Raw genomic sequence first — 22,869 nt, 5'->3', positions numbered from 1 at the left:
CCTTGGCCATAAGAAACGTACAGTCTGGTTGGAGAGACAAACCTCATACACAGAGTTAATCAGCAAGACGAGAAACGACAGCAGGACAGGATGGGTGCCAAATGAACACTTCTGTTTTATTTACTGGAAAAATAAACACAGGCAAAACCATGAGCTGCGCTCTAAGCCGATCCATGTTAATTTAAAACAGGCTCCCACGCTTGGTAAACAGAGCAGGTGCTGAAACTAAAACAATTTTCCGACGTATGTTCCAATCTTGTCCCCGAAGGGGAGAGGAGTTCCGCAGGCGCGCGCTTTAGGACTGACTCGTCCTTAGGAAGGTGCCCGTGCCCAGAGGACTCAAGGTCCTGCCCCACAGAAACGCACTGACCGCATGACCCACTGCTTCCCTCGGCCTATTTTAGGAGGGAGCCCGTTTTTCCAGTAACCTACTAAAACTCCTGAGACAAATGTCAGGAAACGCTGGCCCAGAGCCTCCAAAGACTTTTCCCCAAGCACCAGACCCAGCACTGAGAAACGGTCAAGACCGACGGGAGGCGGCCGCCTCCCACTCTTCCTGTGGGCTGATCTTAAACACAGCAACAAAAGGCATCATTGAGAAAAGTAGGTATGTTTTCCCAAAAAACATCATCCAGAGGCATATTCCTGAACAAGGTCAAGCGCAGTATCAAAGAAATCATATCTGCACAGTAATATGCCATTAAGAGACGGGCTACTAAAACTAAAGAAAGTGCACTTATCTGAGGTTATAAAAGGATACGCCAAGACTTCTACAATCGCCCCGATATGTGCTGTGTACAAGGAGTTATGCTGTGAGGTGTCTAAAAAGAATATACGTAACTCTGAAAAATCACAGTAGCATCAGCTGACTTTAAAACCTACCGAGGTCAGCATTTTGTTTGCGTGTTTTGAAGGTGAAAGGCCTGGGACGCTGATTTGGATGGTGGAATGCTTGGGTCTCCTTTCTGGAGCCAGGTGGAGTTCAACTCCCCAGACACATTAAAATCCTTCCCATCGTGGTTAAGTCTAACTCTCACACGCTACTGATAGTTATAAAAATGGAGGCCTTTCAAGAAGATCATTTGTAGCCATGGATAGGGAAATTTTTATGAATGCATCCTCTTGGTTTTTTTCCTAGGAATCCACCCTAAGAAAATAATTAAAAGGAGAACTGAGGGACAAAGATATTCATCATAGGAGGCCCACTGATGGGGCATGGATTAAGCAAACTGGGGGATAATATTATGGACTGTTATGTGGTCAAAAATCCTTAAAGAATTTTAGTGACATGGGAGAAGTGCTTAGTCATGACATCAATTTTCATTTTAAATAAGTACAAGGCTGGAAATACTACTGAGCACTAGGATGAGCTCAAAGATGTTAAAAACGACTATAAATACTGATACACCAGAGGGAAAAGTCTGGAAGGAAAGACACCCACTGCACCACATTATTCACGAAGTAATTTCTGAATGACAAAAGGATGGGCTGGTTTTCAAAACTGCCTACAATGAACGTACATTTTACGAATGAGGAAAGCTACCTTTAAAAATGAATTTCACTTAACTTTAGAGGAAGGATTTTCTATCGAAAATTAGCAACTCGCCCCCTTGAACAGTTTCAGATCAGCCCACTGAAGGCGTGAACTACAATTGGGGACAACTGTGAGGAGACGACTGGGCAAGGAGGGGAGGGAGTAGCGACCTTCAGTGTTTCAAGGTGGGTAACCGGGAAGCATGTGACAGGACAGGAACACGGAGGGAGGAGTGTTTCCAAGAGAGGGATCTCGTGGCGGGGGAAAGGCAGAGCTTCCTTAAGGGCCCGCATTATACCAAAAGGACACAGAACACAGGAGACAAATGCGCAGCTCTCTAATCAAGAACAGTATGGACCACAGACGACATCTGAGTAGTGGCTGACGTGACATGTGATCTCACGGTTGTGAAACTTCTTGTGATTCTAATTTGAAGGGCCAGGCAGGGTTTACACAATTCTTCTTGGTAGAGTATTTTCCATCGCCATGGTGGTCAGACGCCACACCATGAACCCAAACCGCAAGCACTTCAGGATTCCTCGCCAGGGAGTCCTTGCTGGGAGCAGAGAAGGAAGCCTGGGCTTTTAACCATAGACTCTTACATCCTGGGCTTTGCTGCACCCTCTCCCTCCGAAGCACCCCTGGTCCCAACCAGCACTTCCCCGAGAAGAGGACAAGCCGCCTCTCAGCGTTAGAAACTCGTAGCTCTCCTTATAAAAAAAAAAAATAAGCTTTGCAGTGCTCGCAGCTGGTTTACATCCTTAGGCAAAACACACACCCTCACCACGGTTCTGTCTGTGAAATGGGAAAGTTCTGACTCAGTCGCTGCTAGGAAATGCATGCCAAGTATTCTAGAAAGTCTGGCTGAGTCACAGCAAAGCAGACAAAACCAAAAACAAAAAACAAGGGGAAAGTGCGTGTGGAGAGGAGAGAGTGGAGACTGCGGAGGGAAAAGCTTTTAGGAAATCAGCACAGGCTCGCACGGTCACATCCCCCAAGTTCACCTGGCCCGTGAGAGGTCACGTCCCCCAGTGCACCTGGCCCTCCCTTCCCAGTGTGTCCCGAGTTCTCTGCAGTAGCCGCAGCCAGGGAAGCGAGCAGGTCTCTGGGTCCCACCGCCCATCCAGCTGGGGTGGGTGCCCGCCCCCACAGCCCTCAGTGAACCACACTGTGCCCATTTACTCGTGGTCTTTGGGGCCCGTGGGGCTAGGAAGCTGGTGTGCTCAGGGGCCAGGCTGGCTTCTGTCACATCCTGCCTGACTCCCATAACTGCACCAATACTTCACCTCCTGAGTGAACACATCTGTAACGCACCATGCCTGACACCCAGGAAGTGCTACAGGCTCACTTACTATGAAGGCTGGTTATTTTACCACTCAACACTGACTCCACTTTCCCTCAACGTCCACAACACTTTTTCCCACGTGGTAAAGAACCACTAAGTGTTTGTGATCACAGATCAATAAATGTGAATCAATGATTGAGGTGACCGTGAACACAAGACCAAGAGAAAGCCAATTACAACTACTTATTTAAAGGAAAGGAAGAGTTCTCTACCCTTCCCTAAACACATTCTAAATAAATGGATAGACATATGGTAACTGACATTACTCCTGAGCCAATTAAAAGTTTGGGTTGCTTCCATTTCTTATTGCCATATTGCTCTGGGGGCTCATGAGATCTAATATCTTAATCTCTCGGAAAAAAACAGAACAGACATTTTTCCGAAGAAGGTACATGAAATGTACCCACAGGTACATGGAAAAGTGCTCAATATCACTAATCATCAGGGAAATGCAAATCAAAACCAGAATGAACTAATACCTCACACCTGTTAGAATGGTGATCATCAAAACACAAGAAGTAACGTGTCTTAGGGAGGGTGTAGAGAAAAGGGAACCCTTGGCACTACTGGTGGGAATGTAAATCGGTGCAGCCACTATGGACAACAGTACAGAGGTTCTTCAAAAATTAAAAAGAGAACTACCATATGACCCAGCAAACCTACGTTTGGGTATACAGCCGAAGGAAATGAAAACAGGATCTCGAAGGGATATCTGTACTCCCATGTTTACTGCAGCATCATTCACAGCATATGGAAACAACCCAAGGGTCCATCCGCAGATAAACAGATGAAGAAAAAGTGGGAGGTGTGTATATACAACCGACCATTACTCAGCCACGAGAAAGACGGAAATCCTGCCATTCGCAACATGGATGGGCCTCAAAGGCATTATGCTAAGTGAAATAAGTCAGGCAAAGAAAGACAAACAGTGACATTACTTAGAAAAGGCTGAACTCATAGAAATAGGGAGTAGAATGCTGGTTACCAGAGGCTAGGAGGTGGGGGAAATGGGGAGATGTTGATTAAAGGACACAAATTGCCAATTTAAAAAAATGAGTTAAGTTCTGGAGATCTAGTGTATAGCATGGTGATTATAACTTATACTTGAAAATTGCTAAGAAAGTAGATCTTAAATGTTCTCACCATCAGAGAATGATAACTAGGTATCCTGATGGGGGTATTAGCTCACACTACTATGGCGGCAATCATTTTACAATACCTAAGTGTATCAAATCAAAACATTGTATACCTTCAACTTACACAAGGTTGTATGTCAATTATATATCAATAAAGCTGGAATGAATAAAAACTTTAAAACTAAAATGACAACTCTCCTACCCAGACCTGCTCCCCTCTAATATTCCCCATTCAGTGAATGGCATTCTCCAGCCACCTACTTCTGACTCCCTTCTCTCCCTCAGTATCAATACCCAACCCATCAGCAAGTGCTGATGTCCCCTCCAAATCTGTCCGCTTTCACCATCCCTGCTGCCATCAGCTTAACACAAGCCAAACCCCTCAATGATTTCCCACAATGGTTAGGATTAAACACCAAGTCTTCAACTTACCCTCCTCCCAGGCCACTCTCCCTGTGCCCTCGAGACCTGCTGCCACCGTAGCTGGCTTCTGCTTCTCTCACAGCCACGTTCTGTTTTGTTTTGTGTGGTTTTTCCTCTAGGGCCTTTGTACCATGTTGTTTCCTTCTGCCTAGAGTATTCTGCCACTTTCCACCCCTTTTCTCATTCCTTCACCTGGCCAACTCCAAGAAAGCGTCCAAATGCCATTTTAAATGCCATTACCCCAAGGGGCCTATAATCCTCACCAATCTCTCAGTTGGAGTCCCACCTTCCTGGTCATAGGGGACAATGACTCCCACACAGGTAGGGGCTGCAATGGTTTTGCTGGGCCTCAGCTAGCAACAGAGCTTCCTGGCACACGCCCACTACCAATGGGCATCTGCCAAAGGACGGAAGCATGCCAAGCAAGTCAAGTAACCCATTAAACATCCACACGTACAGGCTGTCCGCCCAAAATGTATACACACTCTGAATGAGTATAAAATCAGTGTTTAGTAACATACAGTTCATTTTCAAAATTAAGTTATCAGCTATTAAAGTGTGTATGCATTTTTGGAAGACACCCTATATTGAAGAACCAAGAGGATGCTCTCTGAGTAGCTTTTTATTACTAACTAGGACTAGGTCCCCTCCACCCACGGAACTCTTCAGAAACAAAAAGCGAAGGCTCGCCGTGCCCTGAGCTTCCTTGAAACGCGCGCCGCAGACGGCAGAGGCTCGTCTGAAGTCCCAACCATCGCGCTGTGTTTCAGAATTTTCCGCTCGCTTTCAGCATTTAAGCAGCAACAACAACAGAAAGTACACTCCAGTCTGGAGGGCTCTGCTCCTCGGGACTCGGGCGGCTTTCTCATCCCACAGCTCAGTGCTCATTACACAACAAAACTCACGGGCCGAGAACGGCTCGGAAACACACCCTCAGGTAGACTCGCACCCACTTCAAAGGGAAACCCCCAAGATAAAATGGTAGGAGCTTTTGAAGCCTTCTGCCGTTTTGTAAGATACATACTGTACCAAAATACCACCATTTTTGGTACAGAATCTTTTCTTGCTGGGTACAAAGGAAGTTAAATGAAAGTCTTTGTATAGCAAAGGCACCAGGAGTGGCGTCCGGGGAGCAGCTCCGAACCCCACCGCTTACGGGCCGCTGGGGGCAGCTGGGCCCAGCCGCAGGCTCGGCCGCTTACACCACCAGCTAGCTGCCTGGCACTCGTTCTGGAAGGGGGAGAAGGGCAAAAAATTTAAAATATAAATTGAAAGCCACCACAAGGAAAGAAATGTGAGCTACTTAGGCGAATTAGAAAATGGGACCGGGGAGGTTGGGAAGGGGAGGAAGAATCTGGCCCTTGTGGGAGGTGGTGGTGACACTTTTAGAAAGTAGATGAATTTCGAGGGGGAGGGGGGAGTGGGAAGGTGGAGAAGAGGGAGGGAGAGATGGATCTGTTGTGTAAATTCCTACTTTTTGGTTAGCTTTCCAAAATCAAGACATCGTTGTCATCCCGGAGGGATAAATTCCTCTCTTTAAAACACAGATTAGGAGCCGCTGGATTCCAATAAACAAGACGTTGTATCCGTTACAGGAACTAAAGTCTGTGGGGCTTGCTTCTCAATTTAAATACTATTTGGTCAACTGAACTCCACTTGTTAAAAACATTTATTTTACACATCAATTTTTTTATAATGTGGTAATCCACATACCACATGAAAAAAAAATTCAATCAGATTAAAATATTCAAACAAAATGCTTTTAATTCCCCTATGAGAATTCTGCCCCAAATAAGGACTGGGGAAAAGTTACTTTCTTCGCAGACTGCGATAGTTACAGTCTCCAGTGATCACTAACAAACACGGAACACTTCTCTATTTTCAAAAGAAAACATTAGAAATCATTATGAAACAGCTTGGCCCAGAAATCACAGTCAATCTGAATTTCGCAGAAATTAGGAAGCAATCCTTAGACGACTGTTTTGAAACACGTCTGATGAAACCCTGTGATGTGACAACATTTTATTTAAAAGAAGGAAAAATAAAATGTGAGGAAGAGCCCAGTGTCTGGAGAAAAGTGAGCCATTCGTCAGTAAATCTGAACATGAACCACAGTCTTCTGGCCAATGTTGGGCCAAATGGCACAGCAGCCAAAATGCAGAAGCCTCCTTTACCAATACAGGTGCCCTACACCTGCCAAGCCAGTGCTGGTCGGCACATCCCTCTATGTCTAATGAAAATGCCATCATAAATGTAGTCCCAAGGTGTAAGACTCCTCAATCCCCAAAAGCTGTATGTGGTCAACAACCTCCAGCCTTTTTCTACCCTACTTTCCCATCTCCCTCTACTAATAGCCCCCCACCCCACCCCCCACCCCACCCCCAGTGCCCAGTGTCCCCCCTCCTTACCCCTTAGGGTCAGGTGAAGACTGCAGAAATGCACAATTACAGGGCTGACTCATATAACCAAAGACACCAGTCAGCTGCCACAAGCATTCAGTATTTCACAAATTTGGTTTCCTTTTGTCCAAATTATGGCCCTTCTCCTTTCTCCAGCTCCCAGAGCCCATCCCTCCACCACCAACCCATAACCTCTAAGCGATGGCCCTTCCCTAGGTCCTCAGGAACAGAGCAGAAAGCACAAGAGATCCTATTACAGTTGCCAGCTGTGGCTCCTTTGGACAAGGGTCTCCATCTAAAGGGTGGTGTTCTCCAAAGTGGTTGCCATAGTAAACATGCCTTCAAATAAAGAGCAGAGGGGGGAAAAAACCAAAGTCCCCTCACTGCATTCCTCACCAAAACCCACGCTGGCTCTGAAAAAAACTGGTTTAACAACTGCTCAGACTGTTAATTCTGCAAATGAAAATAAGGTGCTTAAAAAGCCTAAATTGTGGCATGTGTTCTTATGGGATTTGGGGGGAAGGAGGACCATCATGTACTCTCTGCCAGTGGACAAATCCCCCCACTCACGCTCACCAGTATAGGCCCGTGGTCCTCCGTGCCATGCCGATGAGCTGCTGTGTCCACTATGAACCATTTCTAAGAATTATATCTTCTCTCCACATTCAAAGAGAGAAGAGGCCTCCAAGAGATTTTAAAGATAACATCCTTTCTCTGTACATAAAAAAATGTGGGCGCGTCCTGCAAGCGTTTCCAAAAAGCAGAGAAAGAAATTTCAAAGCCTAGACCCACACTGGGAAACTCAGGGAGGTAGGAAAACGTGAAATGGATGGGCTTCTTCATTTCCCCCTCGAGGTCTCTGTGACAAGCACACTTTTTAAAAATCTTGGGGTATTGTTAAAATACTGTCTAACACGGCATCCTCTTTCCTAGGAGAAAGCTGCATCAGAACCCTGAGCCAACAATCTCTTTACACCTATGACGCCGCCCTGACGATGACCCGATTTATAGTGAGCAAAACAGGACCTGCCATGGAAAGTTACTTCTCTCCCCTAGGAGAGAACATTCCACAAGGCCCCAGAAAGGAGCAGAGAGCAGGGTCCAGTCCTTGCTCTGGCCACTAACAGAACACAGCGTGTGACATTGGGCAATTCACTTAGGCATCTCTGGGCCTGTTTCCTTTTCTGAGAGCAGGTTGGGCCTACCTAATCTAAGGTCACTTCCAGCCCTGAAACCCTGGCATTGTAAGAGCATGTGCAATTAGGAGCATCCATTCTACTGTGGGGTTAGAAAGGAGGAAGTTTCCGGAGAATGTCAACCTTCTTTCTATGTGCCTCATTTATAACAAAAATGCATAAGACATTTTCACAAACAATGACCCAACATGTAGCTTTACAGGAATATATTATCTTGTGATATATACACACACACACATATATATTCAATATTCCTATAACAAAGGCATAATATTCATTAAATAATATATGTTCAGTTATAGCAAGCTATACAATGAGGCAGTTGGCCAGAATATTGACCCAATGCATCCTGAGATTTTTCTACTTAAGAAAATTATTTTGCCATTTTTAGAAATTACAGGTAGCACAAAGGCAAAATATATTAATGAATAACCTTTTGTGATACTTAAATTAAAAGTACATGAATTGTTTCACGCTTTGCATAATTCTACCTGTCATACATTTGTTATAAAAATGTCTCCCATTCATTATTTCAAAAGTATCAAGTCCAGCTCATGATATAAATATAGAGAAGAGAATATTCTAATAGGGCTGAGCTATCTTCTTGAGAGGTTGTTTTATAAATTCCACTTTCAGAGCCTACAAAATCCTTAGAAAGTGCATTAAAAATATATGCAGACACACACGGTATGTTGTAGTCTCTTTGTACTACAAACAAGTGGTTCCTGTGTTAAACCCTCGTGTTTCAAAGTCATGGACGTACAAATTAAATTTAATTTAAGCCTTTCTAAGCTTATTTCTTGGATCAATCAATCAGTCCAGAAGATATTTTACTAATGTTAGTGTAGAATGTTCCTTTCCAACAATTAAGACAAATTGGGGGTGGGGGGGCACGCTTTTGAGTTTCCTAATTCCCTCCTCTGCCACTCACCTCCCCTAAATGACTTTTTAGGAAAGATTTGGGGCATGGTAGTTTTTAAAACTGCTTTGATACCATTTCCAGTCTGCCCCGCACACCATGGTGATTGTGCCTATTAACTGGAGCCCACTGGAGCCCACGAAGCTCGACTCTAACCCAACGCTAGGAGAGAGGACAGGTGGGAAATTTTCCAGGTGGGTAATAACTGCTGAGGCCCAACAGAAGCAAGCAAGTACCTTCTAGATGTAAACCATATCCAAGAGTATGCCGAACAAAATACTTTTAAAAAAGAAGAAAGACTGATAAACAAGGCCTATTATCAACCAAAGAGCATCTTCTTCATCTCCCCCCGACCCCCAATAAAGGAAGCGATAGCCTTTGTATGGTCACTTACGACAATGTGTGCCGGCGACGGAGAGCGGGCATCCTTGAGGGCTTGTCTGCTCTGGAGGGTCCCCGCCTGGACATCAAGCAGCGGCCATTTCATCTGCAGATACTGGAGAGCAAACAAAACGAACATGGAAAATGAATTTAGCAAAGAAATGCAAGACAGCTACCCCGAGAGAGAACTCTTCAAGTCCGTAATACACACATCAGAAACTGAAAACCTTAAAGCATGCAAATCACATAAACAACAGAAAAACCATCAACACCCATCGGTTCTTCCTTGGAGTTCATGCTCAATAGGTACATGCACACAGCATCAATATTATTAGCATTCATGCTATAGGTGGCTCGGATGGAATGATCTCATCAGCACTACCTCATTTAGAAGGAGAGGCGGGTGGGGGGAGACAGAAGAAGGGGAGAAACACAGAGAGCTTCGGAGGAAGAGAGCAATCGGGGAGTCTCCAGCCAGTGTCCTAGGAGACCATCAATTCTGAGCCTGCTCTTCAGGAACCTCCGTTTCTAAAATGCCTGAGTATACATAACTGTCCTCTACTGGAAGTTACTCAAGTAGGGCAAGAATGGAATTCCTCATCCAAGCCCAAAGCTTATAGTACAAAAATATTTCCTGGTAAAAGATGCACCAACAGGATACAATGCAAGGTAAACCCTCATCTCAGAAGGCTGGAGGAATTCTTAAATACATACAGGTTTACACGGAGAGGAAAACAAAGATATAAGCCAATGATGTCTACCTCCACCCTTGTCTGAGGCAGACAATGAACACATGGCACTAGGGAAGGGAGCTGCTTCTGTCAAAACAATCAACTGATCCAACTCCCCATTGGGCAGGTGAGGGAAACTGAGGAAAGGTGGCCTGCCTGGTCATCGAGACTTTTAGTTACAAGCAAGTCCCGTGCATTTGACTTTTGTGGGTGACATTATAGCAGCTTCACTCAGGACAACTTCAGACAACTAAACAGAACTTAGACACTGCTAAGATTTTAACAAGGACAATGGTACTGGCCAAATTTGTACCTCCAAAGGCCAACTGATGAAGGCATGAGTTAATGTTGGATGGTATATAAGGAGCCACCTTGATTTTTTTCGAAGACCCACAGCAAAAAGGGAAAAAAAGGCTAGTTTTAATACTAATCCTACAAAAAATTTTACTTGGTGAACACTGACTGGAGCTTGCTTTGGGCATTATGGAGACAGAAATGTCTGCCCTCAGGGGGCTTATGTATGCATGAGGGAGCCAGGTCCCACCCGAGTCAAGGAGTCAAGAGAGAGCGGGGCGAAGCCAAGGCCGAGACCCAGGAAATGGTGACCACGAATGCCAAGAAGACAGCAGCGTTTCTGAGAAAGAGACCGGGGAAGGCTGCACAGAAAAGATTTCAACAGAAAGGATAGCAAAGGGCAGTCCAGAAAGAAGGAAGGGTTTGCTCAAATCCCATGTGACAGAAAGGGGTCAAAGCCAACCACAGGCTTCTCCATGGGTTCCTCAAAGATACAACCATCTGGAAAATTAAAACCCAACTCAGTTCCACCTGAAGATGAAAGGCCCTAACCCACGAGTCACCTGCCAAGAGCACGGTCATTTTCCCAACCTAGAGCTACACACGGTTGGAACGACTTCTGCTTCAGAGTGTTTATCTAGAAGCATCCTGTGCTGAGAATACTCCATTGCTAGTACTGGTAACTTGCCCCAAGACCAAACAACAAAAGCCTTTGCTTCCACGGACCTCCGGTTTTCATCTATAGACTGAAGAGCTTGTCCTATCTGTGATGGGGCGGTGAGGGGCTGCCCCAAGTGCTGAAAGACTTCTAGAAGTCTAGGCCTCCAGACAGGAAATATCAGCAGGCACCCCTTATAATCAAACCATTATAGTCAAACCATTTCCAATACCTTATTTGGGAGCAGTATCATCCCAAGTACCAACCACTGAAGTAAATGTTCCCATGGCCTCCCTCAGCCCTATAACCCAGGCAAGAGGGCTATGGGAATCTCTTCTGCCCTGTCTCATCCTGTCTTCTGCCCAATGTCACTTGCCACATAAATATATGGGCCTCATTGGTCAAAACCACTCAACAGAGTCATTTCCTTGAGGCCGACCAAAATGGACACCTGCCAACACTCACCCCTTCATCTCATAAAAACCCGTGAAGAAAAATGCCAAGCGGAGTCTACCATACACCTATATCTCCTGCTATTCTCAGTGGGGAAGGTTGGATTAATGGACATCTTTTCATCTTTGGCCATCTGCACGACTGATTTGACTGCATCCAAGTACCAGCTCCACAGGATTAGGAAATTTAGGCTTTATTTAACATGACAGACCTGCCCTGAGGACCCCACCCAAGAATGATCATACCCATAATGCAATATTAATGCAGAGACTTATAATTCTTACTTTACATAAAAGCTTCATTGTGTGCCATATCCAATCTCCGCGGGCTACCTGCACCACATATTTTTACGAGCCTACATTTCAGCGCTCTGAGCCTACGATACACATAATTTTCAATTATGTTAGGGCAGCCCAGGATCACTGCCTATATAACATTACTGGTTGGAGGAAATGAGACTCGCCCCGTTGCCCAGAGAGAGCTAACCAAATCCAGATGGTGGAGGAAGACAACCCCAGTTCCAGCGACGTGCAGGGACTCCGCAGTGACAGCCCCAACCTCTTAGGCCCAATGCAACTTGATCCCACAGAATGGCTGGGTCCCAGCAAATCCATGCCTGTCCCTTGAATCTTAACTGGCATTCAGGCTAACGGGGTTCCTTGTGGGGAAGTAAGTATTATGTCAGGATTTTTTAAAGGAAGTTATTAACCCCCTCCAAAAGTGATGGATTTCCCAGGTCTCTCTTCATCTTCCACAATTGGTCCTTATTAATAGAGAAAATAAATAAATAAAGGGAAGCAAAAGGAAATTGGGTACTATTAGAGCCTAGAGGAAAATCTTTTCCTTCCTGGAGACACTGAGCAGCAGCAGGAAATTCTATTTATTCTGCTGGGTCCTAAAGGAAGACCCAAAGAAAGAAGCATCTCGGATTTAGGGACTGGCTGGAAAGCCACGCCACATTTTCCCAATAGTTCCACTTCAGTTTTATATCCTTTCTGGGGATGAAAAAAAAAAAGTTCCCACCATCCCACTATAAAAACAACATTGGGCTCCAGCTCTCTTCCTTTCAGGCTGCTCAACATGGAAATTATGAATTGCCTACAAAAACATTAAACTTTTCAACAAACTGCAATCAAATGGGGCTGTGGGAATTCCTGCATTGAAAACTGTTGAAATGGAGTCTGCCTGACTTTCATTTTTTGGGGGGGGAAGTCATCTCGGCTTAAGCATTTCATCCTTTGTTTAATAATAATGTTCTGCTCATGGCCCATTAGAGTTTTTCCTCAAAATCATATTTTATGATATGTCTCGGGGAGCTTAAGTTAAGCTTTTGGACCTGTGGACAAAGTCTCGAAATATATACAATACCACTGGCCTGAAAGGAATCAAGGCTATTTAAAAGCCTGTTAAACGAGAAAGGCAAATGGGGATGGAGGTCCCAAATCAGAAGCCCCTCCGGGATCAGGCGCAAGTGGGCCTGACAGAACCTGCTCCCCCGGAGACACCCCATCCGTGCGAATCGGGCTGGGTATGGGTAGCGAGGACAGTGGGGAGGGGCTGATCAGGGAACCTGCCACCTGAGGGCTGCTGAGGTCTTGGTACAAACTTATTTTCCAAACAAACAGGTCCATTCAAAGGACAGTGCTGCTGATAATGACTGCCAGGAAACGCCACATCCTTGATAAACTCCAAAGCGGCTTCCCGGCACTCCCTCCCTTTCACTCGCTCCGTCCCACACGTGGACGGGCCAGTGGAGTCTCCCCTTTATTTGTCCAAGGCAGGGCTGGCAAACTCTTCGAGCAAAGGGCCACACGGTAAATATCTCAGGCTCTGCGACCCATACCGTCTCTGTCCTACCTACTCAAGTCGGCCACAGGCGATAGATACATGTATACACACATGTATCACGTCATGGCCGTGTTCCAATAAAACTTTACTTATGGACACTGAAATTTGCATTTTCATATGACTTTCTTGTGTCGGGAAATATTAGTTTTCTGATGACTTTTTTCCAACCATTTAAAAATAATAAAAATCATTCTCAGCCCACAGGCCATGCAAAAGCAGGTGGCCGGCCAGCTTTGGCCCGTGGGCAGTGGTTTGCCACCCCGGCTTAGGAAGTGAATGTGTAAAGGCATGAAGACCATGTCAGACAGGATACATCCCTTCACTGCCTCAAATCCAGGCAGCCAAACACAGTCACATAGGAAACCAGGGTCGGTGGCGCAAAAAGCAGCACTTAGGGTTGAATTATCACGGGCAGACTCAAGTTTTGGGGGGAAAGTTTGGAAAAGAATCTGAGCTCTCTGGTGGTGACTCCTAGTCACGGTGGTCTAACCACTAGACCACAATCTCACAGAAATAACCATCCCTCCCTTTCTAAAATGGAAGTTCAAAAATCCCTTAGCAATTCTGACTGGAAAAGGTTCATGTGTTTAGAAGTCCTCACCCACTTCCCAGGAGACACTGGCGACGTGTCACGTGTCATCTTATTGCCACAAAGGAACGCCAGGCAGAAATCCCTCCCAACGTGGGGATGAGCCTCGTGTGCTTTGGGATCAACTTTCTAGGTTTAGAAGCTCGTCTCTCCAGAGCTTTCCCATCTCACAGAGCTGGAGTAAAGCCCATGCTGTGCCAACTCTGTCCACCACCAAGAGATGGCATTAGCCATGGGCTCAGGCAGAATGCAGAATTGGGGGAAGAGGGGGGACACAGTAGGGCCTGAACAGGCTGTTCAGTGGAGGTGAAACCAATGTCTTCTGGGAAACTAGGTCCTGTAGAAAACCTATCACCCAGAAAAGGGCTGATCTTATCATTTTTGAAAGCTTTGCTCCCCACCCTAGCCTGGTGGATAGCCATCCTTTACCAAAGTACAAAATCCCAGCTATTTCTCGATAGCAGTGCTTTTTCCTAGAAAAACTCATCTTACAAAAATTCAAATTAATTGGAAGCCATCCTCATGACAGATTGAAGGCTAAGACTTCCTAACTCACCAGTGCTAGAAAGCTGTGCGTGTGTTTCTTATAAAATGGAAAGTCACCGCTCTGCCTAAAATTCCCAAACTGAGAGTACCGCAGGCCATGGCTCATCACGTCCAAAGTCATTATTAATCCTTCCTCCCGGCAAGGCGACTAGCTCCCACCGTCCCTACACAGCCTCAGTGAGGCCCACAACTCCAGTAGAAATGCGCAGCCATGGTTATGATGTTCACATCACTGAATTTCACACAAAAAAAGCCACCAGAAGCCACTTGTCATAAGAGCAAAATAGAAAAACTTAGGCAGAAACAAAAGGCACAACTACCAATGCTAAGGGCACATATGCATTTCTTCAGGAACTCAGACTGTGGGGAGCATCCACACACACACAGGCCTGGCCATCTCTTTCTGAACCTACCTCACTTCTATAGAAACGGAAGATGGAAAATTCAGCTCATCTTCTGAAAATAAGTAATTTTGCCCTGGGATGTCAAGGCATCCCAATGGTTAAATAGAAGTGGTGATTAATTTCATACTCTTTCCTACCCTCTGCACTATACACATACCAAGAGGTTTCCAAAACAGTAAAAACTGTATGAAAGTATTTCAGGTGTCTTCAGAACTCTGCAGGATCCTTCAGGCCACCACTCCAAAATGTTTCACCAATTTTCCTGCCGATGCAGAAGGTATAGGAGATTAGGCTGCCTTGCTTTGTATGCCTATAAAGCATGACTGCATAGAGAAAAAAAAATCAGAAATGAATGACTTCTGCTGGTCGGAAGTGTTTACTATAGTTACCAAGGAAAAGAAAACCAAAGACCTCAGAAGGCTGGGTACACTCTGAACTTGGAGAAGAAAGAAAACCACAGAAAAAATTCAGTAAGATGTTAGGATTGACTTTTTCTTTTTTTAATGAAACCAAACATAGTAGGAACTCGGAAATGTTTCCCTTAGAGTCACTAACTATCCCATTTTTCAACATAAAAGGAATGGAGGGGAAGGACACAGCATATCAAGGCATCTATATAAAACAACAATTTAATAGTTTCATTCTACCTCTATGGGTTAATTATTATACGGTTTTTAAATGGAACCCTTATAGATAACCTTTTTCTTCCTAATCACAACTATGTAAAGGGTCCTATTAGTATCGCTCCACATGTAGAGTATTTTTAGAGTTCATAACCACATTTCAAAATACTATGAAGTAAATGGGCAGAAAGTTACAACTCACATTTTACCAAGGAGGAATCTAAGGCCTGCAGAACAAGACCCAGCCTGTCTGAGGTCACTGGGTCAGCTGGCAGTCAAGTGCACAGGGCTCCAGACCACTGGGCTTTTTCCAGTTCACCCTGGCTTACCTTAGAACTTCCTCTGCCTTCCCTGGTTTTCTTATCAACTGCTGGGCATCCTTGCCTGAACCCCAGCCAGGGATCGGTGTCTCAAAGGGCACGGCTCAGGGAGTATCTCACAGTGTCCCCAAAGGAATAAATAACCCTTCTCCAGCATCTAGCATCTCTCAGTTCCCCTTGGAAGCTGAGTAAACTATTCTTTTCCTGCAAGGCTACCAGAAAATTATTTCTACCAAAGCAAAACAAGCAAATAACAAACAAAAAATTCAATAACCAGAACTTGGGATTCACTTTTTCTTTTCCTGGTCAATTATTCAATACCCCTGTCCCCGAGATATTTTTGCATTTGCCAAGTCAATGATTTGCAGGGAGGCAGAGGCGTAGCAGCTCATGGGAGCATAAGCTGAACAGAACTTCACCAGGCCCTTCCTCTCATACCCAGATGAGCCCCCTTAGGCTGGGACCCAGGCCTTCCTCCCACCCCTCCCCAGAATGTCACTTTAAATTATGACTGTGCTCCTGGGAGTAGAGAGGGGGAGAAGATTCCGGAAACCTACTTTCCAGGCCCAGTTCTGCCACTACCTGGCAACTGCTTTGTTTTTTCCCTGGGCAACCTGTTCCCCACACTGGGCCTAGGTCTGTAGTAAGAAATCGGGGAACACAACCTCAAAAGCCCCATTCAACTCTAACACACGAATCCCCGCAGCATTTCCAAAGCACGTGCTCTGTGTCCAGTGTGGACTAGATATTCTGAGGTCTAGCAAAGTCATCTGAGACCCAGTCAATGGAACAAAAAGCTGATGAATGGTACAGGGACTAACACGAGTTAGATTGAATTCATGATGGTGACATGGCCTCACAGATCCCAAACTTCGCTGCTGCTTTGTTTGGAGCCTTTCCTCCTGACCCCTCGCACCTGCTCCGTCAAGCTGCCTGGGAGTGGGCCAGGGGTCTGCATTCTTTCCCCCAACCTGCCGGGTGACTCGGATGATCAGTCATTAGCGTGCGCACTGCCAGTGTTGGTGCAGAGCCAATAATAAGATGTTACACATTTGCAGATCCCAGATGACTTCCTCAAAGGCTCTTTTAAACCTCAAAATTGATTGCCAGTACACCCTTCCTAGGGCCCAAAGTAGACAATCTCCAAGCACATTATGAGAGAGGAGAAAGTGAGGCCGAGAGAAACAGAGGGACTCAGCCACACATTACTAGGGATTCTGGACCAGAATGCAGACCTTTGGTATTTTCAGGCCAGAACTCTTCAAGACTCCCTAAAAAAGACTGAGGTGAATGGTATAAAAGGGGCCCTCAAAAGAAATGGTACAGCTCCCACCTGACACAGGGAGCTGGCAGGAAATCAGCCTCAGAGACAGGTCACACTCTGCTGTAACCAAAAGCAGCCCAGCACCAGCCACCTCCACGTCTTACAGCAGGCTCAAGACTGAGTTCACCATAACAGGCAGTGATTCCAACCAAGTGTTAGCCCTGCCGTCAGCACCCCGTGACCCCGTCCTGTCTTGCTCACCCCGTCTTTAGCCCCCAGAAAGGCAGCGCAAGCTCGTTCCCCTCGGCCCCCCAGATGGTGCCTAACGAATGACGAGCTCCTGCAGGCTGAGGAAACTCAGGAAGAGACAGACCAGAGACAACCGACCCTGTGGGCACCACATTTTTTATTGCTGCTTCTTCCAAAAAGGCCTGGTCCAGCCCAGTCAGTTGGGAGGTTTTAGTCACTGCCTGCTTCTCTGCCAGCACACTAGGTGGACCTGGGCACCTACAGACCACCAGGGAGCAGCTCCAGGGCCGAGGGGGGCCTTTCCTGGGAGCTCAGTGAACATGGAGTGTGTTCGGGTAAGAGTGTCAGCTGACGAATGGATAAAGAAAACCTGGTATATCCACACAGAGGAATATCATGTGGCCTTTGCAAACATTATGCGAACTAAAGAGAAAGCAGACAAAAAGCTGCATCTGCTAGCTGGTGTGGCTCAGAGGTTAGAGCGTCAGCCCGCGCACCGAAGGGTCATGGGTCAGATTTCCAGTCAAGGGCATGTACCTGCCATCCCAGGTTCCCACTGGGGCACGTGCGGAAGGCAACCAATCCATGTGTCTCTCTCAGGTGGCGATGTCTCTTTCTCTCCCAGCGCCCCCCCACCATGCTGTCTTAAAAAAAAAAAAAATACAAAAAATATCCTCAGATGAGGATTAACCAAAGCAAACAAGAAAGGTCACATACGGTATGATTCCTTCTATATAAAACATCCAGAAGAGGTAAATCTGCAGAGATAGAGTAAACTAGTAACTGTCAGGCGCTGGGGGGCGGTAAGGGGATGGGAGTGACTGCTAGTGGGTACAGAGTTTCTGTGGGGACGGTGAAATGTTCTGGAAATAGTGTGATGTTTGCGTAACTTTGTGAATATACTAAAACCCACTGAAGTGTACTTCAAATGAGCGAGGGAGAATGCAGGCACAGGTACAGACTCCACCCAGGATGCCATAATGCGTACAAAATGAACTGAAAAACAAGGGAGCCTATTCGTTTAAAAAAAAAAAAAAAAATCTTACCCTCCAAAGTTTCTTGGGAAACAAGCAATTTACAAATGTGATTTGGGTTGGCGCCGGATCTTGGGGAGGGGCCGTTGCAACGGCAGAGGAACGCCAAGACCTCCTGAAAGATGGGAGGAGCACAGTATACCCTGGATTAAAAGTGCGGGCGAGGAGGCATGGCAGAGCGGACGGGAGTGTGTGACAGCTGTTTCAAGGCATATGGCTAAAAACAAACAGAGTGGAGCTGTAAGTCAACAGAAAAGCAGACAGTTCAGAAACCTGAATCCTACAGTCCACTCTCCACTGTCCTGAGGCCTAGGCGGGTGACCACGTCTCTGCACCTCAATTTCTCTGTCTAAAAAATGGGCATGGAAGGACAAGGAAACAACCTAAGTGTCCCTTGGTGGATGACTGGATAAAGAAGATGTGGTACATACATACCATGGAACACTACTCAGCCATAAGAAAAGATGAATACTGCCATCTGCGACCACGTGGATGGATCTGGAGAGGACCGTGCTAAGTGAAATAAGTCAGACGATAAAGGACAAGAACCGTGTGATTACACTCCTACGTGGAATATAAAACAGAAAGCAACAAACGGACAAACAAAACAAACAGACAAAAACTCACAGACACAAACACCAGAAAGATGGTTACCAGAGGGAAGGGAGTGGGGGAAGCTGAAGAGTATAAGGGGGGGGCAAATATACGGTGACAAAGGAGGCTAGGCTTTGGGGGGTGAACACACAGTGCAATCTACAGACGACGTATCACAGAACGTACACTTGAAACTTACATAATGTTATTAACCAACGTCACCCCAATAGATTTAATACAATTTTAAAAGTACATATTACTTTTTTTTTAATGCGCATGGAATCCCTTGTTGCCAAAACCTCCCGACTGACTTTCCCATCCCTTTTTCAACCTCAAAGGAGAAGAAACCGCATAAATGACGTAAAGGAAAAGAGCTCCAAGATGGTGAAAATGTACTATGTCTTCCTCCAGCTGCACAGGGGCTTTACAAGCCAGAAGTTACAGGTCTACCGTGTAAAGTCTTAGCCATGCAGCCATCGGATGACCTTTGAGAGGTACAAAGCCAGGGAGCAGCAGGGTCCCGGTGACCTGGCAGGGTTATTTTAAATGTATGATTCATCCCATTGCAGCAGACATTAAAATCAAGAACTTTTAAAAATTCCTTTCTTTTCCATAGCAGTGAGCCCTCATGAACTGGATTTTTCTCATCAGGCTCTCCTCCCAATTCCATATTCTTCCCCCAAGTCCACAACAACAGAAAATAATGAAAGACTTGGCAGCCAGCAAGCGCCCAATCAACATGCCTTTTAGCCAGTGGACATAGGAACCAAATGCAACGCAGACCTGGCTCATGTCCTCAAACTCCAATGCAACAGTGAACCACACTGAATATCCTTTCTATTTTTTTTTCCCCGTCACATCCGAAAGAGGTCGGTGGCTCCAGCAAGATCTCCCTGTCCAAATTTTTACTGTCCGATTCTAGCTGTGACAAGCATGTGGAGATGCTTCGTAACACTACACCCAGGAAGCCGAAAGGTCAGCGGCGCCCCTGGTTAATTTTGCTTGGGGAGGAACAAACCCCCGAGCCAGGGTGAAGATTTAGTGAGGCTGACCTTCTGGAGGCCCCCAACCCCCCTGCACACAAGTCTTGCTGCCTCAGCCAGAAGTGGCCTGTCACTCAAGTATCATCTTGCTGTAACAAATTACTCCTAACCCAGGATTATGGCTCTTTCCAAATCCCTCCTAGAGAGCAAGGAAATAAACATTCTCTCCCAGGACTCTGCCCCGGTTGTTTCCCCCGTTGGTAATCCTTGTCTCTATTTGCTTCTCCTGCAAGCCTTCGTCTGGGAGGTCTGCTAGACCATTCGGCCCACTTTCCTTTCAGACATAAGCTGAATGTCTCAATTGTCCATTAGGCGCAGTGAAAGATGAAGGCAGGCCTTCTGTCCGGAGGAGCCTCACACAATAGTTCCCTTTGCCCACACACTTCTCGTCTGACTACAGACTCAACTGGTCTAATCCCAGTCACTCAAGGAAGTCCACACCCCAAATTCCTTCCTGACGTTCCGGAGGGACAACAAGTGAGGACCGGTTGCCATAAAGCCTCGCTGCTCAAACTCCACCCCGTGGCAGGGCTGGCCCCCCCACCCGAGGAGGAGCATGCCTTTTGGGGGTTGGTAGAAGGAAAGTGGGGGGCAGGCAATGGGGAAGGGAGAAAAATCTAGAAAGAAGAGGCAAGACAGGAGGCTCCAGGCAGGAGAAACTGCCTCTGACCCCAACCTGTGGTTTCCTTTACTAAACTACCAGGAGATATTTAGAGCACAATAACTTCATTTGGGGAAGGAAATACAGTTCTGTCCACTTCCAAGGTCTCCTCCAAACACCAGGATATCCCGGGCCCTTCGGATTTGAAGGGCTGTTCTGTGTTTTTAATTTTATACATGGAGGGACTGGTGTCTGCCAAGAAGCAAAGAGCAGAACAATGGATGTTACAATCAAAGTGGGTGATTTGAGGAGATAGGGATCTTAGGGTTGTTTTAGGCAACACTTTCTCCCTGGAGAGAGAATGGCTGACAGCACATACTGACACATTAGGGCTGGGAGAGAAACTTTCTGAAATAATCCAAAGGCAGTGAAGAGGCATAAATACCCCCATCAAAATTCCAGACACCCAAATTCCTGCCCCCACTCCCCCCTCCCCAAAAAAAAGAGCACCATGAAAAAATGGATTCAGACGGCACAACTCATTCTGCAGGGAGCACCGCCGTCATTTCCTCCCGTGCAGGCCCACGCTGACCAGCCTGCCTCCCCTCTCTCCACCAGGTCCCCGTGCCTCGCTAAACCAACTTGTTCTCTGCTTCTGTGGTTTTAGTCTTTAAAAGAACTTGGCTTGGGAAGGAGCAATAATGATCTGAAGCTAACCACTTAGCTCATTAGTATGTCATCTGGACAGGCAAAATCAATTCCAACAGCATCAAGCTTGGTTATTCCCTCCCCCAAAGGTCTGCACTATTAATAGCAAGAAAGTTTCCCAGGCTTCAGTTTATTTGTAATCCCAACCAGCTCCGACCACGGAACGTGGCCATCTCCGCATTTAGAGCTCCCGGGATTCCGGGAGATGGAATCTCAGGTCTTGGATTTTTGACAGCCATGGAAAGATGAGGAAGGCAGGCCGCACTCAAGAGGCACAAAGATTCAGGTCAAAGAAGACCTGATCCCAGGAAAGGGCTGGGCTGTGAAGGGGAGGAACTAGGTAAAGTCTCTCGGCCCATAGTACCAGCAGTTCCTATGCTCTGTTCTGCAGCCTAAGCTAACCCTATGGATAGAAGTCACCAAGATGTCTCCCCGTCGTGGAGTTGGCTGACAGAAGGTTCTAAAAGAAGCAGGTTGATTAAATAATAAACTTAAAACTTCACTAATTCAAAGCAAGGTGGTACAGAAGACTAGTTAAGAGCGCAGCCAGGGACTGCAATGCCTGGTTCAGAGCCAGAACCTTCATCTTTGTATTTTTGGAGCCCTGGACAAATGGCTTTGCCTCTCTGTGCCTCCTGACCCTTGCCTGCAAAGGGAGGAAAATCACATGGGATAATCATAGTACCTCCCTCCTCGGATGTACACGAGTGATTAGTGAGAGACTGTCTGAGTTGGGCACCTGATGAACAGACCACCTGATAACGACCATGACCCGCCATTACTGTCCACGTGCAAATGGGAAAGTATGACATTATCGACTCAGGTAGTTTAAACAGATCCCTCCTCTTCTCTTTATGTGCCCGGGGGAAAAGGGCTTTGCCTTGAGGATGCCACTCAGCTGTCTACAGTTTGCCAAGCGCCTGAATAAGGGGGAGGCAATGTCATGAGGTCCCCCTCGGTCTCTGCTCAGGTACAGGAGAACCTACAGCCATCAGCCAAAGGTCCCGGAGGTTAGCCTTGCTCACTCTGCAGACGGGGGGCAACAAAGTGCACCCCTGCCACAGCAGAGGGAAAATGTTAGCTCCGCAAGTTCTCTGGGCGGTTCGTGCTACGCCTTTAATGCCAATGTGGCGGGAAGTACCCCAGGGGCCATGTCCCTACCTACCTACACAAAGTGCCCTAGCTCCTTTTCCTTTGAACCTCTGAGTCCCCAGTGGGTTAATCCAATCTCCTGCTGTGAAGACCCAAAGCAACAAAACAGGAGCCGTGGGGACTGCATGCATTCACACCAAGTTCCCAGATCACACCCAGAGGCAGCTCAGACCCAGGTTCGAACCCCAGCTCCACAACTCCCTTTCTGAACCAAAACATTTACTGAGTGCCGAATACAGGCCAAGTACTGACACCCAAACAAACTGGATTATTTAAGAGAACATATCAAAGCAGACCATCTAAAATTGGGGAGAGCCTGGGCAAATGATCTCACCTCTCTGAGCACTGGTTTCCCCATCTGTAAAACGGGAATATAAACAAACAGGCATCTTCTCAGAGTTCCTGTAAGGATCAAACGCTTGGCA

At 46.3% G+C, this 22,869-nt stretch overlaps 1 protein-coding gene across 42 annotated transcripts in view; it reads right to left on the bottom strand.

Annotated features, from left to right (window-relative positions):
- TCF7L2 (transcription factor 7 like 2) overlaps positions 1-22,869 on the bottom strand; it is a 186,109-nt gene that overhangs the window by 105,080 nt on the left and 58,160 nt on the right. For all 42 annotated transcript variants that reach the window (XM_081159010.1, XM_081158970.1, XM_081158994.1 and 39 more), the window contains one exon: positions 9,347-9,448. In XM_081159010.1, the coding sequence (XP_081015136.1) occupies positions 9,347-9,448 (102 nt within the window). The remainder of the gene's footprint in view (positions 1-9,346; positions 9,449-22,869) is intronic.

Source organism: Miniopterus schreibersii (genome assembly GCF_964146895.1).
Source record: "Miniopterus schreibersii genome assembly, chromosome: 14".
NCBI lineage: Eukaryota > Metazoa > Chordata > Mammalia > Chiroptera > Miniopteridae > Miniopterus > Miniopterus schreibersii.
Note: the sequence above shows the minus strand (reverse complement) of the source record. Positions and strands in the feature narration are given on the sequence as shown.